This window comes from Coturnix japonica, chromosome 11, assembly GCF_001577835.2.
Source record: "Coturnix japonica isolate 7356 chromosome 11, Coturnix japonica 2.1, whole genome shotgun sequence".
NCBI classification, from domain to species: Eukaryota; Metazoa; Chordata; class Aves; order Galliformes; family Phasianidae; genus Coturnix; species Coturnix japonica.
The window spans coordinates 15,747,916-15,765,721 of NC_029526.1; the positions used below are offsets into that span (position 1 = coordinate 15,747,916).

General features: G+C 59.2%; 1 protein-coding gene across 2 annotated transcripts in view; it reads right to left on the reverse strand.

The window, feature by feature from the left end:
• The window catches only part of GSE1 (Gse1 coiled-coil protein), a 78,803-nt gene that overhangs the window by 48,503 nt on the left and 12,494 nt on the right, over positions 1-17,806 (reverse strand). For both annotated transcript variants that reach the window (XM_015874196.2, XM_015874198.2), the window contains exon 2: positions 7,363-7,519. In XM_015874196.2, coding sequence (XP_015729682.1) covers positions 7,363-7,519 — 157 coding nt within the window. The remainder of the gene's footprint in view (positions 1-7,362; positions 7,520-17,806) is intronic.

Here is a 17,806-nt window from a genome sequence, read left to right on the forward strand (position 1 = left end):
GGTCAGAGTGGGGCGGGATGCTGCGGCCCCACGGCGACAGCGAGCAGCTGGGGACGGGCATTGGCTTCATCTGATCTCTCTGTGTTGCTAAAATAACCCACTGCCCTTCCGGGGAGCAGGATGGAGGCCAGCTCCTCCCAAACAGCTCCTCCCAAACCCTCCCCAAGGTGCAAATTCCCCGCAGTTGAGATTAATGGCAGCAACCCCATTGAACACAGAGCCTGTGGGTTAATGGGGATGGCAATGCTGCGGCTGAGTGGTCAGCGCAGCAGGGAAGAGGACCACGATGATCATCCAGATCCAACCCCCTGCTATGTGCAGGGTCACCAACCCGCAGCCCAGGCTGCCCAGAGCCACATCCAGCCTGGCCTTGAATGCCTGCAGGGATGGGGCATCCAATGCGTGCTCACAGAGCATGGACACCCACCCGTCCCCCCATCACCCTCAGCATTGCCCCGGGAAGGCAAGGAACGGTTCGACAGCGTCGAGGAGCGGTTCAACGGCACCAAGGAACGGTTCAACAACCTCCGCCCGCGCAGGGCGAGCGGCAACAGGCAGCGTCGCACCCTCCCCGAAACACCTGCTGTGCCGTGCTGGATGCTGGCAGCGGGAGCGCGCCCGGGGCGCGAGGAGGGAGGAGAGGTGGTGGGGAGCGCGCCAGGGCCCGCAGCAAGAAGCAGCATGTCTGCCTGTTGGCAGCACAACAGAGAGCAGGTGACAAGCACGCCGGCGTTCGCTTTATTACAGGAAGCGAGCGCACAAGCATCTGACTGCACTCTGCCCGCGGGAACCCCCCCCTCCTCCCGTGGTTAACCCTCCCGTCTCCAGTGGCACGTGCACCCCTGGTTTGGTACATCAACCTGTGCTCCAACCCAGTTTTAAAGGACGTGTAATTTTTCCAGTCCCATAGATATCTCTCTGCTTGCAGCCCTCCCGAATGCTGAGTTGCTTAGTGCTGCCCCACTGCATGCCCCAATGCCAGAAGTACAAGCCTCAGTGCCAATGGGGTTGCTCCATCCCCCCCCCATTGCCCAGCTGTTGAGGTTTGGAGGCCTCAAGCCCCCGGAGCCAAACTCACCACACCGGGCACAGCCCCAGCTCACCACCCACGACGGCTCTTGCATCTCACCTTGCATTCCTCCCGCTGGGCCCGGGGTTGAAAGAGGGTTCCCAGAGAGTGGAGATGTGGCTGGGGGCGGGCAGCTCATCCCCACTTCCTGGGAAGGCAGAGGGTGGCACCCCCATCCCATCCATCCCACTGCATCCAATACTCATCCCACCCCATTATTCCGGGGGCATCGTGCCCTCCCCTTGCAGCACATCTATCCCCATCCCTGGCACAGGGACCCCTCCCACAGAAAGGGTCTCCCCACTGCACGCTGCAGTGATCCGAGCAGATCTCAGCGGTGTAAATACACACATATGTGTCTACACACGGGCGAGCACAAACATTTCTCCTCTGCAAACACTCCCCAAGACAACAAAATGAGCTGGCGCTGCCTCCCCTGCAACTCACTCCCGCACCGACCCGTTCCTCTGACACAGCAATTAGAGGCAGACATTAATATTTAAATATCACCAGCACAGGAGAAGGGAAATCAAATAAAAACGCTGCCATGCACCGTGCCGGCCCATCAAGCCCTCTGTGCTGGAGACAGAAGGGCGCCAGGGGAAACATGTCCCTGTAGGTGCCTGGGGACACAAGTGGCCTCAGTGGGTGATGCAGAACTGAGGACAGGGGGGCTGTGGGGCTGCCCACCTGCTCGGAGAGGGATCAGAGCCACCAACCCTTCTGGAGAGAGGAAGAAGAGGAAGCAGAGAGCAAAAGGGTGGTGGTGAGAGAGCTGGGGGCACGCTTCTGCTTTGAACAGGATGGCTTCAAACTTCCCCAGTACATGGGAGTGCAGGGACATGAACCTGCTTCTGCACCAGGCTGCAGAGGGGGGCAATGGCAAAAGCATTGTGGACCAAGCAAGGAGGTGGTGAGCAAATGGTGAGCAAGCAAACTGCAGTGCTGATGGGGGCAAAAGCAGCCTGGTACCTTCTCCCCATGCCCCTTTACCCCAGAGACACCCATACGGCCCCGCTGGTGCTAAGAGGCTGTGCCAGAGCAGCAAAGAGGATTTACTGCTAAACGCAAGGGGCTTTAGCGGCAATAACTTTCCCTCCTCTTGACTTAAATGGATTTTAAACTTCAAAAAGGATAGAGGGGGCAGGCTGCCAAGCGGTGAGGCCTTGCCAAAGGGCCGACCCCACGGGCAATGGGGGACTGTGAGCCGAGCACAACGGCCGAGGCAGACGAGGGGAGGCAGATAAGGGCTGGGGGGTGGGGGCCGTGCCATCCGCTCTTGCAGAAGCCCCGTGATAAGGCGGCTGCTGTTATCAGCACAGGAGCATTGGGGTTGCGCTTCCTCCCACACCATGCTGTGACTGCCCACAAATGGGGTGCTGGGAAAAGGGGGGGGGGGCTGGATGCAAGGAACCAGTAGAGGACCCCCCCTTAACCTTCCCCCCGCCTTCCCCCAAGCCCTGGCTGAGCAGCAAGGGAAGCCAGGGCACGGAAAGTGCTATTTCAAGGGCAATCCCCTTGGCAGGCTTCCCGGAGCGGTCACACAGGAACACGCGGGCTTGTATGCAGTGCCAAGCTTTGTCCCCGCTGCCCCCCCACAGGGCCTCGCTGCCCTTCGCTCCTCTGGCACCTCTTACCAACCCCAAACATGCCCCGTGACCACCCCCAGGGGCACACAGGCCCCTTGGAATGCCCATAGCCCTGAGCATGGTGCTGCCACCAAGGGGTCCCTATGTCACCCTATGGCACTTAGGAGTCTCTATGGTACCTGGTACACATCCTCCCCTACCTCGACCACTACAGGGGAACTCCAGCACAGGGAAAGGCCATATCTCAAAGTTCACACTGCAGGCTGTCATGCCAAACCCTGCATTCAGATCTGGCACTGCTGGAGCTGTTTCACCCCACGGTGACAAGGAGCACAGCGGCTGGGAAAGAAGGGATCAGAAGGAGCAGGAAGATTAAAACCAGCCCCCACCTGAGCTCTCCCCAGCCCAAAACCTGCAGCCCCATCCTGGGTGTCAGCATGTCAGGAAGCGATAAAATGTTCTGCTTGCTGAGCTGCATGTCCCAGTGCACCCTCCCTCGTACCCCTCCCCGAGACAGCGGGAGCCCTGGCCCCCTTCCAAAGCCACTGTCTCCACTGTAATTCTCCCTGCCCCAGAGCCAACACACACACACACTCACCACCACCCCCCCTCCCTGTAAAAGGCCTGGGTGTGTGCACACACTCAAGCACACATATCTTCCACCCCCAGTGTGCAAACAGGCTGTGAGCGCACACACCTTGCAGCTACAAGCACACCCGATTGCAAAGCGCTTGCAAAGCCCCCCTTCCATCCACAAAGCACCCCCCCCGGCACCAACCAAGCCACCGTTTGCCATCGTTCCACCCAACACCTACCCACAAGGTTATACAAACACGCTGCCAAGCACACACGGCCTCGCGCACGCTTGCCTCACACGCACACAGCCCCGCGGGGGCACACCCACAAACCACACAGGCTCACCCATCTGCTCGCACACGCGCACGCGCTCTGAACGACCAGAGGAGCTGCCTTTCTTCCCCGCTGCCATTCTCCCTTCCATTAACTTTTCTCCTGCAGATTCACAGCCTGGCACCCACCTGCTGTAACGGGTGTTGGGCTCCTCTGTGTTCAACCGGGTGCTGATGCAGCAGGGATGGTGCATGGAGGAAGCTGTGCTGTTTGCAGGACATGCAGCAGGGCACTTGTTAGGGGACACGGAGGGCAGATGGGTGCTGGCACCCGCCATGCAAAGCAGGCACTGGGATGGGGCAGGAGGAAGGCGCCCCGGCCATTAGAGCAGCTGGGAGATCCGCCAGGCCTTAGGGGAAAGGGCAAGGCAGGGGTGGAAGAGCAAGGATGGAGGAGAGCAGATAAACACGCCAGGAGACGATGAGCAGAGAGATGGGCGAGACGCAGAGGCCGTGACCTCACCCTGCGGAGCGGGAGAGGCAGCAGCACGTCTTGGCTGGGCTCCCTGGACGGTTGTGTTAGCAAAACCCTCCGCAACTGACAAATAATGCAAGAGCTGCTGTGTGGGCAAACTGAAGCACAGCGAGGTGGGCAGCGCGATGCTACAGCTGTTGGCAGGGCTGAGCTCGCAGCTCTCTGTGTCCCTACGCCTTACCAACGTGCCCCTGCACTTTGACATGGGGTTGTGGTGGCCTCGGTGACATTGTAGGACACAGGAAGACAGCCCCAAGCACAACACTCAGCCTCAAAGCCAACACTGGGGCCTGAGCCCCACAACGGGGTCTAAGCACAGCACTGAGCCCTGAGCCCCACAACAGGGTGTGAGTACAACACTGAGCCCCACAGTGGGGTCTGAGCACAACACCGAGCCCTTAGCCCCAAACTGGGGTCTGAGCACAACACTGAGCCCCATACTGGAGTCTGAGTACAACATTGAGCCCCATACTGGGGTCTGAGTACAACACTGAGCCCTAAAACTCACACTGGGCTCTGAGCACAACACTGAACCCTCGGTCCCACACTGGGCTCTGAGCACAGTGTTGGGCCCCACATCAATATCTCAGCACAGCCCCATACCTGGGCCTGAGCACAGCCCTAAACCCTAAGCCCTACATTGAAGTCTGAGCACAGTGCTGAGCCTTGAGCCCCACACTGGGGTCTGAACCCAACACTCAGCTCTGAACCCAAACCCTGCGTCCCACACTGGGCTCAGTGCCCTATTCCAAGCCCTAAACCCACCACCCAGCCCTACACCCACCAGGCCCCACACACAGCACCCACCCCCAAGCCGCCCCATGGCAGCTCCGAGGCCTCCCCCCCCCTCCATCCCCCACGTAGGAGCGGGGTCCCGTCGGCACTCACCCAGCGGCCGCCCCGTCCACCGAGGGCCTCGCTCCTCCATGGACCCGCTGCCTGTATGTGTATGTGTGTGTGTGCAGAGCCGAGCCGAGCCGTACCGAGCCTCCCCCGCCGCTTCCTGCTTCCCTCGGCGCCCGCCCGCCGCCCCGGGAGCCGCACGGCTGGAGCGTGACTCACCGGGGGCCGGGCCGGGCAGGGCAGGGCCCGAGGGGGCGGGATGGGGGGAGGCCCCGGCTGGCACTAAACGGCGGCACTATAGGGGGGGGTGGGGGAACAGCATGGGGAATGGAGCCCCCCCTAGGGGTGGGCAGCATCGGAGGGGATGGGAACCCACAATAGGGGGTGGGGGGATGATGTGCAAATGGGTGCAGAGTGTAATGGGGGTGTCCCTGTATTGTACTGGTAGTGCCCGTCACATCAGTGGTACCCAACACTTTGGTGGTCCCTGTACCACATTGGTGGTCCCCCATATCATATCTGGGGTCCCCGTCACATCAGTGGTCCCCATATCATACTGGTAGTGCCCGTCACATCAGTGGTACCCAACACTTTGGTGGTCCCCATACCACACTGGTGGTCCCCATATCATATCTGGGGTCCCCATCACAACAGTGGTACCCAACATCTTGGTACCCAACACATCACTGGTCCCCATACCACATTGGTGGTACCCCATATCATATCTGGGGTCCCCATCACATCAGAGGTCCCCATATCATATTGGTAGTGCCCATCACATCAGTGGTACCCAACACTTTGGTGGCCCCCATACCACATTGGTGGTCCCCATATCATATTGTTGGTACCCATCAGTGGTACCCAACACATTGGTGGTACCGTCACATCAATGGTCCCCATATCATACAATGGTGCCCATCACACCAGCAGCACCCATCACACTGGTGGTACCCATCACATCAGCATTGCCCACCACCTCTCTCATCACTTTCCCCTCCCATCTCCTTCCTCCCGTTCTATTTTAATTTTTCATCGCGTTCTTTTTAAAGGATACGGAGGAACAAATGCCCTTATCAGCAATTCTCACAAGGTATAAAGAGTCGCTTTTATCTCGCTGCCTTTACTAATCTAGAGCGAGCCGATGCCTGTTAATTTTTTAATTTTCCTAGTGAATGCATTTGTGGCTTTGTCAGCATCCACACACACACACGCACACACATCAACTCCCACTGTCGGCACATGGTCTGGGTTTGGGGAACATCCATTCCCGCTTTGCAGATCCCCATTTCTGAGTCCTTCTCACTTTGTTGAACCCAGATAATTTGGGCCAGGTGGGTTTAATGTCCCCACGGGGCTGTCACCTGTATCCTATGCCAGTGGCCAGGAACGCTTGGGCTCTGTGCTCATTACTAATGGCACCGGGAGGGGACGGTGGTGACAAGCACAGCGCTGCTTTTGCAACCACAAAGCAGTTTCATCTACGTTGTAAAGTGCTATGTGTCACACTAAGCTCACCAGGACACCCTGGGACGTGCCGCCACCTGGGGATACAGCAGCGCTTTGAGGACACCCAGCACAAAGGAGCGGCTGAGGATTCCTGCACCGAGATGTCACTGTCACCACTCCAATGGGGGGGCACAGGGGGGGTCCATCCCCATCCCCACTGGGCAGGCAGGGCGAGTGCAGGCTGCCCACACGCCAAGCCCGGGGCTGGGAACGCCAGCACCCGGCCACAGCGTGCAGATGAGATGTGGCAGGCGTGTAACAAGCCATTAGTCACTGTCACCTTTGCCCGGCAGCCACTGGCAGGGTAATAAATCCAACGCTGACTCCAGCAGGCCCGTTCCAGGCCACAGCTCCCAGCTTGCCTCCGTGTGCCGGGCTGTGAGCAGCTTGCAAATGCAGCCTGCACCCTCTGGGGACACAGCGCACGGCTGTCCCTGACCCCCCCCCTACCCCAGTGCCTCGGGGCTGGGCTGGGGGCAAAGCATCCCCGCTAGGAGCCCAGGGGTTTGCTCCCCACCTTCTGCACTGGCTGTCCCCAACGCTGGGAGATGGCATTGGTGGCAGCTGCCTGATCAAAGCAGCGTGGTGTGGTGCAGCAGGGTATGGCACGGCACGGCACAGCACAGCCTGCCAGGTCAGCCCAGCAAACCAGCCAGTCCTGGGAGGCGGCAGGAGGGAAGCACGCAGCATCGTGATGCCTCTCCCAAAAATGCTGCTGCTCCTGACGGACGAGGCAGCCCAGTCCCAGGAGCTGCAGCCCTGCCCAGCCCTATGGGTCCCCTCCAGCCCCCAGCAGGTCCTGCCCAACGCTGCGGCTCTCCATGGCGCCCGTGGCCTGACTCACTGCCCCGGGGACAGCGGTGCTGCTGGGTCACCTCCCCATCTTCTCATACCCGAAACCACTGGGCGCACTCCTGCCATTGCCAACAGAGGACAGCGCCTGGGGACCCCCCGAAGCACCACAGCACCTACTTGTAGCTCCAACGTCTGTTCCCTCTGCATCCAAAGCCGTCCGCTGGTTGCGCTCAGATCCGATGTCTGTCCCCGGGCTCTCCCTGGTGCTCAGCACCCGGTGCCGGGGCTCAGTGCCTTGCTTTGCAGTGGGCGTCTCGAGGGCAGACGATGACACCTAGAAGAAAAGCAGCACAGGGACTCAGTGCCTTCTCTCCCACTCCCCACCCCAAGAGCAGAGGGCCACGCGGGGGCACAGACACGCACACAGGATGCTTTTGTTTTGCTGCAGGCAGATGCACGTGGCCAGCGCGGGGTTGCAGCTGGATCCGGGCACTGCTTCCAGCACAGCCAGACAAGAAAGGCTCTGGGGGGAGAGGGCGGGTGGAGGGGGGGCTATGAATCAAAGCAGCGTCCCCTCGCCGGCGAGCAGCAGCTGGCTGGGTCGGCTGCTACCGATTACTCAACCGGGCAGTGTTTACTCGAGATCAACAATTCCCCCTCGCCTTTCCTGCTGGCTCCGGGCAGGCGAATGTACCGCACGGTGGGGATGGGTTTTCCACACCCCGACTGCCAAGCAACTTTTGCAGCCTTTATAAAGGGAGATATGTTTAGGGTTGCCCGTGCCCACGCTTGGCTCGCTGGTTGTGCCCATGCCCAAACCACCCGGCTCCCCGCAGCTCCCAGCCCACGGCTGTTGGATCTGTCACCCTCCTGCTCAGCACGCACCCGGAGCACAGCTCGTGCTGTCAGCAGTGCTGTTCGTCTTTCATCAAGTGACAGCCAGGAGGCAGAGCATCCCAGCCCCGAGATAGATGCAACATGGTTATATTCCCCTCTGGAAGAGATGCACGAACAAAACGACCCTGGGATGGTGCATCTGCACAGCACCAACAAAGCAGCCCTCAGGATGCTGCGACCGTGCAGCTGCAACAAAGCGCCCTGGGATGCTGCATCCAATAAAACACCCCCAGAATGCTGCGTCAGTGCAGCCCTGCAGCACAGGGAGCCCCCATTCCCCACCCAGGGCCCAGGCTTGCAGATGGAAAGGGTTTGACGTTGATCCAGTTCTTCTCAGGATTAGTCCTATAAACCTGGAGAGCCTAAGTGAGATGGATGGCACATGAATTTTGCTGGGAAGCCCTCAGACTCAATGAGCCACACATGCGAGCAGCCGTATAAATTTACCGCTCGCTTCCTGGAAAGGTTTAATTTATGGAATCCATATGGCAGCACCGCACAACCGCGAGCGCTCGGCGCATCCCGTGAGCCCTCGAGTGGCTCCAACTGGCAGAGTGCCACCCCGGCCACCACCGTGCGGCTGTGGGCTGCTCCTTCCCACCCTATAGAAGCAGATGGAGGTGCCAATGCTGGGAGCACAGCCCCAGGATGCAGCCCCGGCAATCCCCTACCTGTGGGCAAGGGAAAGGGTTGGGGCGCACGTTGATACCTACAGCAAGTCATCGTTAATTAGCATTAATCAGCTTTGGTCACGTGTCACAGCAGCACTGAGCAACGCGCAATGGGGGAGCAACAGATATGGGGTCAGCTGGGCAACCCCAATCCCTTCTTTTCCCGCAGGGGGTGTTCAGATGCAAAGAGATGCAGATGGGCTCCGCCAGGCAGCCGGGACCCCCAGTTGGGGTCTGTGCCCCCCAAACCCCCCCAGGGAGGAGCCAGAGCCCCCGGTGTGAGCGAGTACAGAACACACGGGCCTCCCCCGTGCTTTAAGTTCACCCCGTGCTATCTGTCAGCAAATCATCCCCGGTTACACAGATAAGGAATAATTGATGCAAAGGAGCCATCTGTTTGCGAACATGGAATATCTGCTCAATTAGGAGGGATCTGTCCACCCAGATAAAGCATCCACAGAGGGGGGCTGTGTCCTCAAAGCTTCACTCCCAATTAGGGCTGAGCCGGGTGCTCCCCTGTTTTGCAGCACCCTGAGGTGCTGGGCAGGGTGAGAGCACAATATCCCAAACACCTGACCCAAGAGGTGATCCCATAACACAGAGCAGTCGTGCCACAGCCCCAGACCCGCAGCGAGGTGACATGGACGTGACATCGCTACGTGACGTTATTAACACAGAAAGAATTGAGCTGTCAGGCAGGCGGCGGCCGCTCGCCCTCAGCAATCGCTGCCCTATTAATACCTGCCCAGGGGAGAGGAGCAGGCATCAGGGCAGGAGGCAAAAGTGGGAAGGAAAGGCTCAAAGCAGAACCAGGGGAGCGATGCTCAGAGCAGGGGGCAGCATCCCTGCATCCCCCCTTCCCACGTGCCAGCCAAGGGCTCACTGCTTCTACACCCACCATTGGGTACCCACAGACCTTGGGATGGTTGCTGGGGTGGGAAAGCAAAGAGTACATGTCTGTGGGTCCCACAGCCTGAAAAGCAGAGGGTTTTCCCCTAAAAGCACAGCCCTACTGCATGGTCCTCCCCATGGGGGTGGGACATGGCAAGGTACCTTGGTGCCCACCAGCCCCCACTGCTGTGTTTCAAGTTTCTGAGCCGTGTTTGCTTGCAGAAAGTTGGTACCTGCAATTACAACCGTGATAACCCGTAATTAAAAAAAAAAGAGGAAGGAGAAAAATAAATTAAAAAAAGAAAGGAAGAAACAAAAAGCTGGTGGCATTAACCCTTCCCGTGTTGGGGATGTGCCCAAGCCAGGTGGCCCCACACAATTGGCACTGATGGGATTCAGGGAACATGGGGTGATGCTGAGCATCCCAACAGTGGTCAGCATCCCACCCACCACACCCCCATGTCATGGGCACCCAGAGTGGCACGGCACGGCGCCCGCGTGGGCACAGCGGTGGCTGCATCATGTGTCACCACGGGGCTGTGGTTACCATTGGGATCCCACACAATCTGCTTGTGTTCACCCTGCAGGACCCCGAGGAGCACAGCCTGATCCCAGTGCCCACCCCCATCCCATGGGACCCCACGGCGTGTCCCTGCGGTGTGGCCCCCCCCCCACCCCGGTGACATGATCTCACCCGACGTCGCCGCAGTGACAGTGACAGCGAGCTAACGAGCTGCAGGCAGCAATTTGGGTTATATATAGTCCCAAAGTGACAGCAGCTAATTGCCCCAGCGCACAGTGGGGTCGGGGCATTGGGGTTGGGGGGGAAGGATGGGAGTCCAGCATGTGCTCAGCCCCTACCCCAGGGCATCACCCAAGGCTGAGGGGGGGGTGCAGGCATCACCCCATCCCTCCCCTAGCTATTCCAGCCCGGCTTTGTGCCCAACCCTAAGCGGCTTTACCTAAAGCTGCCGTCCCAGCCTGTCCCAGCCAGCAGCCCTAAGGAGCTTTCATCCCCTCATTAAGGGGTTTGGGGCCGAGGGGCGCAGCACCCAGAGCACACAACCACCACCACCCCCTCCATCCAACCCCACCCCCCAAACCAGCTGCTTGGGAACACAGGGTGGGCGGAGGGGGGTCCCATTGTGGCAGCCCCCAGCCCTACACGGCAGCTGCCAGGCGAGGTGGCGGGCGCGCAGATGCGGCCCCGCGTAGCCTAAATTGTTTGCCAGCTTCCTCGGGGCGGCACAATGGGGGCCGCGCAGGCGGATCTGGGGTCAGGGGTGAGAACAGCAATAAGTGGTTTATGCCTTTTGTGAAGAGGCTGAACTGACAGCTCAGTGGATTAACAAAGACGTCCTCTGTTCCCGGGCAGGTCATGTGGAAAGCACTGAGACGACCCCTGTCACTTCTTTTTTTTGCAAGAACAGACATTTGTTCGCGAGCGAGCGGGGAGGTGATGGAGGGGGAGGCAAATAGGGGGGGTGGCTGCCCGCTGCAGGCTTCCTCCAGCCCCGCTGCTGCTGCTGCTGCCTGCCCTGGCCGATCCCTGTATCTTCCACGGCCCCGATTTCCTCGGTTTTCTCAGGTCATGGGATTTGCCATTTAGCAGAGATGCTGCTGCACCTCGAGCTGTAAAGGTGGGAGCCCGCTACAGCCCCGACCACCAGGACACACAGCTCAGTCAGTTCTCTCTGCCCATGGAAACTGAGGCAAGGACACCACCACCATCACTCCCAGCAGCAGAGCTGGGTGCATGGGGACACCCAGCCCCATCAAAGCCACAAGGGTGTCCCCAAGGCTGCGCTGCACACTGACCTCACAGCCACCATCAGGCTTCAAAAAGATCAGATGAAATAGGATCGCTCCTCCCTGCACACTCTGGTCACTTCCCTGGCCCCCGGCTGTCCCTACAGCTCCCATCTTGCCCTGACTACAGCCTCAAGGGGACCCTAATTCTGCACCCACCCCAGCCATGCAGGGCAGAAACCCCTCGGGAAGTTCTGCTGCTCTGCTCTCTCCCACCCTCCTCATTACAGAGACACCGCAGCACCGCGCTCACCCACCTCTGCCTGCAGTGCCGTCCCATCCCCACAGGCACACGGCACTCCCCAGTACATAATATACCCACCCATACTACCCAAAGGGGCTTTTCACCCTGGAAAACCCCTCCTGCCTTACAGCAGCTCATGTTTTTGGGCCGTTCCCAAAAGCACACCAATCCCACAGGCACGGCATCCTGGCCAAACCTCCCCAGGGACAAAGGGACACGGAATGGCTTCAGGCACATGGCAGCATCCCAGCGCCACCCAGTAGGACCTCATTAGGACACCACTGGGACACCAAATGGGGACACCTCTCCTGGTGTCCTGGAGGGAACACAGGCAGGGCAGGATGCCCATAGATCCCGGTGGGCACCATGCAGCCGTGCCCAGGGGCCACACCATCAGCATGAAAGCCTCAGTGCCCCCTATCCTCCATTCTCATCCGGCTGCACTGCTCAGCCTGCTGTTCCCAGCTCCCTCCTGCCATCTAAAGACAGACTTACAGCGAGCTGCACGTTAAACACACACCATCTACAAGGGAGACCTGAAAGCAAAGTAACACCTATGATGTGCCCTCAGCACAGCACCAAGCACCCCAGCACACAGCCAGCCCCTGGGTAGGGCTCTGCAGACACCCAGTCCCCTGCTGTCCGCAGTTTATAGAGGATTGGGGAGCAAAAGGCAGGAGGAATTCTACCCCAAAAGCAGGTAGGAGGATGGGGGAAGCCCAGAGCAAAGGGCTGCCATTGGGGTGCATGGGGGCCCCCAGCTCAGCACGCTGATGCATTGCACAGGGTCACAGATCCCTGCTCAGGTCAACGGGGAAGGGAGCCAAGGAGACCTTCCGCCTGCCAGGCCCACTCCCACCAAACAATTTATGGCCAAGCCTTTGCAACAGGCTGAGTAATTAGTGCTGGGAGGGAAAAGGCTGAATCAGCACCTAGAAATCAGCACTGAGGGGATGGGGCTGCAAGAGCAGGGACTGCATGGCCCTGAGCTGGGGGGGCTGCAGGACTGACCCAGCACACAGCTCAGCATCCAACCCCAACAAATACCCCCCTGCACCTCCAACAGCTGTTGCCCAAAGGTGTGACTTTGGAAACACACTACCAAGGTGCTCCCCAAGGCACCTACATGAGAAAGCTCCCATCCTGCTTGTTTGAATGGGAGCAGCCCTCTGCTCCTTTCCTTGCATTCTGCAGAGTGATGCTGCAGCATCAGGATGCTTGAGATCCAAGGATCCCTAAGCACAGGGGTGCTTGAACCATGGGATGTTTGAGTCCCAGGGTGCTCAAGCCCTGGGATCCCCAAGCCTAGGGATGCTCAAGCCCCAAGATACTGAAGACCCAGGGATCCCCAAGCACAAGGATGCTCGAACCCCAGGATGCTGGAGCCCCCCCCCCAAGCTGTGCCCAGCAACAGTGGGGCATTCACAGCTGCGATCGATGCACAGGGTTGGGAGGAGCAGTACTGGCTGCCTCCTGCCTCCGTCTGCTGCCTGGTTTTACGAGGGCCATTTCCAAGAGGTCGCTGGAAATAGATTTTTATCACCTGGAGATAAATATCGTTTACGATGACATTACGGCTCGGAAAAGCTGCAGGGAGGAGGGAGGAGAGGTGGGCAGGCTGCACCAGCACACAGCCCACAACCCCATCCTCATCCCCATAGGTTTGGGCAGCACTGAGCCCCCGACACCATCCATCTGCCTGGGCAACATGAGCAGAGGGAGCCGCACCATTAGCCCCGCGCACCATTAAGCACTTAAAAAGCCATTGGGATACGCCGCACCATTAGGTGACAAGACAGCTGGGAGAGGGGACGGATGCGCAGGCAGTGGGGATCCAAGCAGGGGGTAGGACACTTCATCACACTACACAAAGTGGGGTATCCCATGAGCCCCCCCCAGGAGAAATAACAGTGGAGGGGGAGCAAATGCTATGCTGGGAAACCAGGGGCTTTCAGGCTGATGCATCACTTGTGCAACCAGCGGGCACCTCCCAGAGGGACTTTTCACTAGGGCCAATGCTCACAGCAAACCACACAGTCCCTCTGGGCTCCCTCAGGCCAGGCTTTGCTTTAGGAATGATGCCAGCATGAAGGTGCAGAGCAAAAACCCACCGCAGGGCTGAGGTGCCCCCCAGGTACCCCCCCAGCACGGCTCCCAGCCCAGCTGGGTTGGCAGGAGGATGGCAGCCAAGAGGTGCCCACAAGGAGCCTTGGAAAAGGGCACGGTGACGGGCAGGGGGCCAACAGCAGCCCTGCAACCCACAGCCCGGCCACACACAGAGCTGGAGCCGCACGATTCGGGGCCAACAATCACCCCTTTCAGTGGGCATCCAGCACCAGGACCATGCAGAGCCCTGGGGAAGAGCAGAGCCTGAGGCTGGGGTGGTGGCACAGAGCAACACGCAGCACAGAGCAACCCTCGCCTGCAGGCAGAGCGAGCAGCAGTGCCAGCCTGCACCAGGAACCCCATCTGCTCTGCTTGGGGCACTCAGCATCCTGCCCCACTGCCTGTTTCCTGCTGTACAGGAGGACAGGTGCCCCATCCCCCAGCCTATCTCCCTCCAATCCCATATACCGCACCCCAACCCCATTGCAGATTGACCCCGCTGCAGCAACGCCGTGGGACGATGGAAGGGATGTAACTGCTGCTGCTGGGCCTGCTGGAAACAGGGATCCCCTGGGGTCCAGCATCCCTTAGGGTACAGCGTCCTTTGGGGATCAGCATCCCTTGGGGGTCAGTTGCCCTCAGGGACTGGCACCTTTGGGGTCCAGCATCTCTATGGGGATCAGCATCCTTTGGGATCTCCCACCTCATCCCCTGCCTCACACAAGGTGCTGAGAGGGAAGTTTTGTCCTCCCATCAAAACAAAAAGACCCCAAACAAGGCTTCAGCTGCTCAAAGAAGCAGAGAAATGCCCCCAGCCCCTTCAGCCCCCCATCAATCACCCCAGAGCAGATCCAAATAACTCAACCACACCAGCAAAACCTTGCAGTAAGGTCACAGCAGCTCAGGGTACCACCAGGACCCCCCAGTGCTGTGCTCCCCCCATGTATTCCCACCTACATGTCCCCTCCACGTCCCCAAGCATGCAACAAGTCCCAGGGAGGGGATGGAGGGAGGACATCCATCTCCCACCCATACCCACATTGGGGGTGTGGAGCCCCCCCATATCCCTCTATAGGGCCAGGGGCCATCTGCATATCACCTACCTCCGTGGCACAGCCGGAGGGGACGAGTGGTGACCCCGTGATGGTAGAGGAGCAGGGAGGAGGCACGGCTGCATGCACACAAATCTGGAGCTAGAGCCGGGTGAGAGGGAGGGGAAGGGGGGGGGGGGGTTGAAAGGGGGGGAAGCAGGGAAATTAATAAGGAAGGGAGGGGGGGAAAAAGGCAACGTGCCCCCTCCTCCCTGCAGGGCCTCCCCCCACAGCCCCGGGGGGGCTCGCCAAGGTGCCTGTGGGGTGGCTGGGGAGGATGGAGGGGGGGGATCAAAGGCTGGAAAGGGGGGGGGGGTCTGGGCAGCCAGTGCTGCCTGCCACAACAAAGAGCCAGACACAACAAAAGCAGCATATGGCCAGAACCGCGCGGGGCTGTAAATTAAACATAAAGGGAAGATTAGATAATTAATGAGCGCTCCCGGGCCGGCCCGATGGGGAGGGGGCTGCCTGTGGTTGGAGGGGAGCCCTATGCCCTACACAGAGCCCCGGGCATGGAGGGGGGGAGGGTCTTGGGGGGGCACCTGTTGGTAGGGAGCTGTAGCCTCACCAGCTGCTCCGGGCACAGCCTAAGAGGATTAGCAGGGGCTGCCCAACCCCAAAAGGCCCTAACCTGCAGAATGGAGCTTGGGGGGCTGCCTCCATGACCCCCCAGTGTATCAATCCCTGGGGGGGGGGTCACCGGGCACCTTGCATGGATACTGTATGTGGATGCTGCACCAAGTTAGAGGGGGGTTCAATGCTGGATCTGACCCTCAGAACAGCAGGGAGTGGGGGGGATGGTTGTCCCCAGAGCCCCTTGGCCATGGGGATGTCCCACTCTACACCAGGGGTATTATGAGGGGGTGCCAGGAACGCAGCCCCAGCAGAGGGGAAGGAGTTAATCCCATTATTGGCAGCTCACAGATGGTGGCTGTAGCAATTCCCCTGCTTAGCAGACTTAGGAGATAAGGCAGGAGGGGTGTGGAAGGAGGCAATGGGGGGAGGTCATCCCCTTTGAAACACACACACAAGGGCTGTAACCCCTCCTTGAGCCTGCAAGTGCTATAGATGCTGTCCTCAGCCCCCAGCTGCAAGCCAAAGGGACAAGGGACCAAAGGCAGGGACATGTGGATCCCACTGGGAACACTATGGGGATTCCACTGGGAACCCCATTCAAAACCCTATTGTTAACCTCATTGTGGACCCCACTGGGATCCCTATTGGGGGCCCCATTGGAGGACACCACTGGGAACTCTACCAGGCACCCCACAGAGAACTCATTGTACTCATACCTAACAACCAACCCCATTCTCAACCCCACTGCCCTCCAAGCAGCTCCAGTATCCAAATGGCCACAGGTCCCTGTTTTCCTGGTACCCCAGCACAGCAGAGATGGCACCAGCACTATAGGATTAAGGAGTGTTGGAAAAGGCAGGAGGGAGGCACCATCAGCTACATGGCAATAGCCTCAAGGTGACAATTCACTGCCCACCCCCACCAAAGCCACCCAATGTCCCTTAAGGACAAATGGTGAGTGTCATCACTGAGCCCCAGCACAAGGCAATTGACAGCCATACAACCACAGAGCCTTGGGGACACTGCAGGGCAGCCCCCGCCCCAGCTGTCCCCTTGTGTGCCTCCCACCCCCCCATAGGACCCCCACGACCCCATAGGACCCCATAATAGGACCCTGGGTGGGCACATGCATGATGTCCCCTAATAGAAGGCACCACATTGCTGTGCTGGTTTGTGGTTCAAACACATGAGCATCCTCCATACCTGTCAGATCACCCCCCCAATACCCCTCACCCCCCAGTGCTGACCACTCTGCAATGCATGTGCCTCACTAATCTCCCCATATGGAACACGTCCCTTTAATCTGTGCCCATATGGAGCCCGGACAAAGCCCTCACAAATCCACCCTGGGGATCCCACCCAGCTCCTATTGCACTGTGCATCCCCTCAGCATCCTCCTATAGCAAAGCAAGCAAAGCCCCATCCCCAAATCCCCCCCCCCTCAAGCCAAATGATGCTCAGCCCTACAACCACAGCATCCCAATTCCCACCCATGAGCATCCATCAGATGGGAGCAGACAGGTCGGGGCCAGGAGCTTCTTTCCCTGCCAACCCAGACAGCGTTCCCTGGGGATTAATACCGCCATGTAAATATTAGATACTTTTTGTCTCCTCCGAGACCAATTACACAAATCGTGGCAGCTCCCGCAGGACTCCCTGACTCCTACTTACTGTATCATCATTAACAGCTTATTAGAGAACAGCTGCTCAAAGAGGGTTGAGGGGGGCAGGGGGGGAAGAAAAGAGGAGAGGGAAGGAGAGGCAGCAAGATGTGCATGTAGGAGGATGTGTAAGGTAACCTCTGCTCTACCCCCACCCCATAACTGATGTACTTTTGGATGCCCCCCCCTAAGGACCGAGGGATGCTCGGTACTGGAATTAGGGACAGCGGCCCCATAGGGCGCTAAAAGGGCGGTGGCGCCCCCTAGCGGCCGCACACGGTAGTGCAACAGCCGGAGGTTCGGCTGCTGCCCACCCCCCAGCCCCCCAGGGGGAGACAAAAGGTTGTGGGTCACCATCTGTGTGTGTCCCCCCCTATTGCTACCTGGGGGAGAAACAAGGGCTGTATGCAGTGGGTTTATCTGGAGGGTGGTTACAGCAATGTGAGTGCCCTGAATGGAGAGGGGGGTGGGAGGGGGGGGTCCTCCCTAGGGCTATGGGGCATAGAGAGATGGCAGCTTCCCGTCTGATTGCTAATTATCCTCGTTATTCCGTGTCAGACACTGGCTGAAGCACCGGAGCGATTTGCTCTCTCCCTGTAATTAGGCACAGAGCAATTAGCAGCTCATTCAAGTTCAAGCTCTGCGTCCTCCCGACCTTCCCAGCCCTGAAATCAC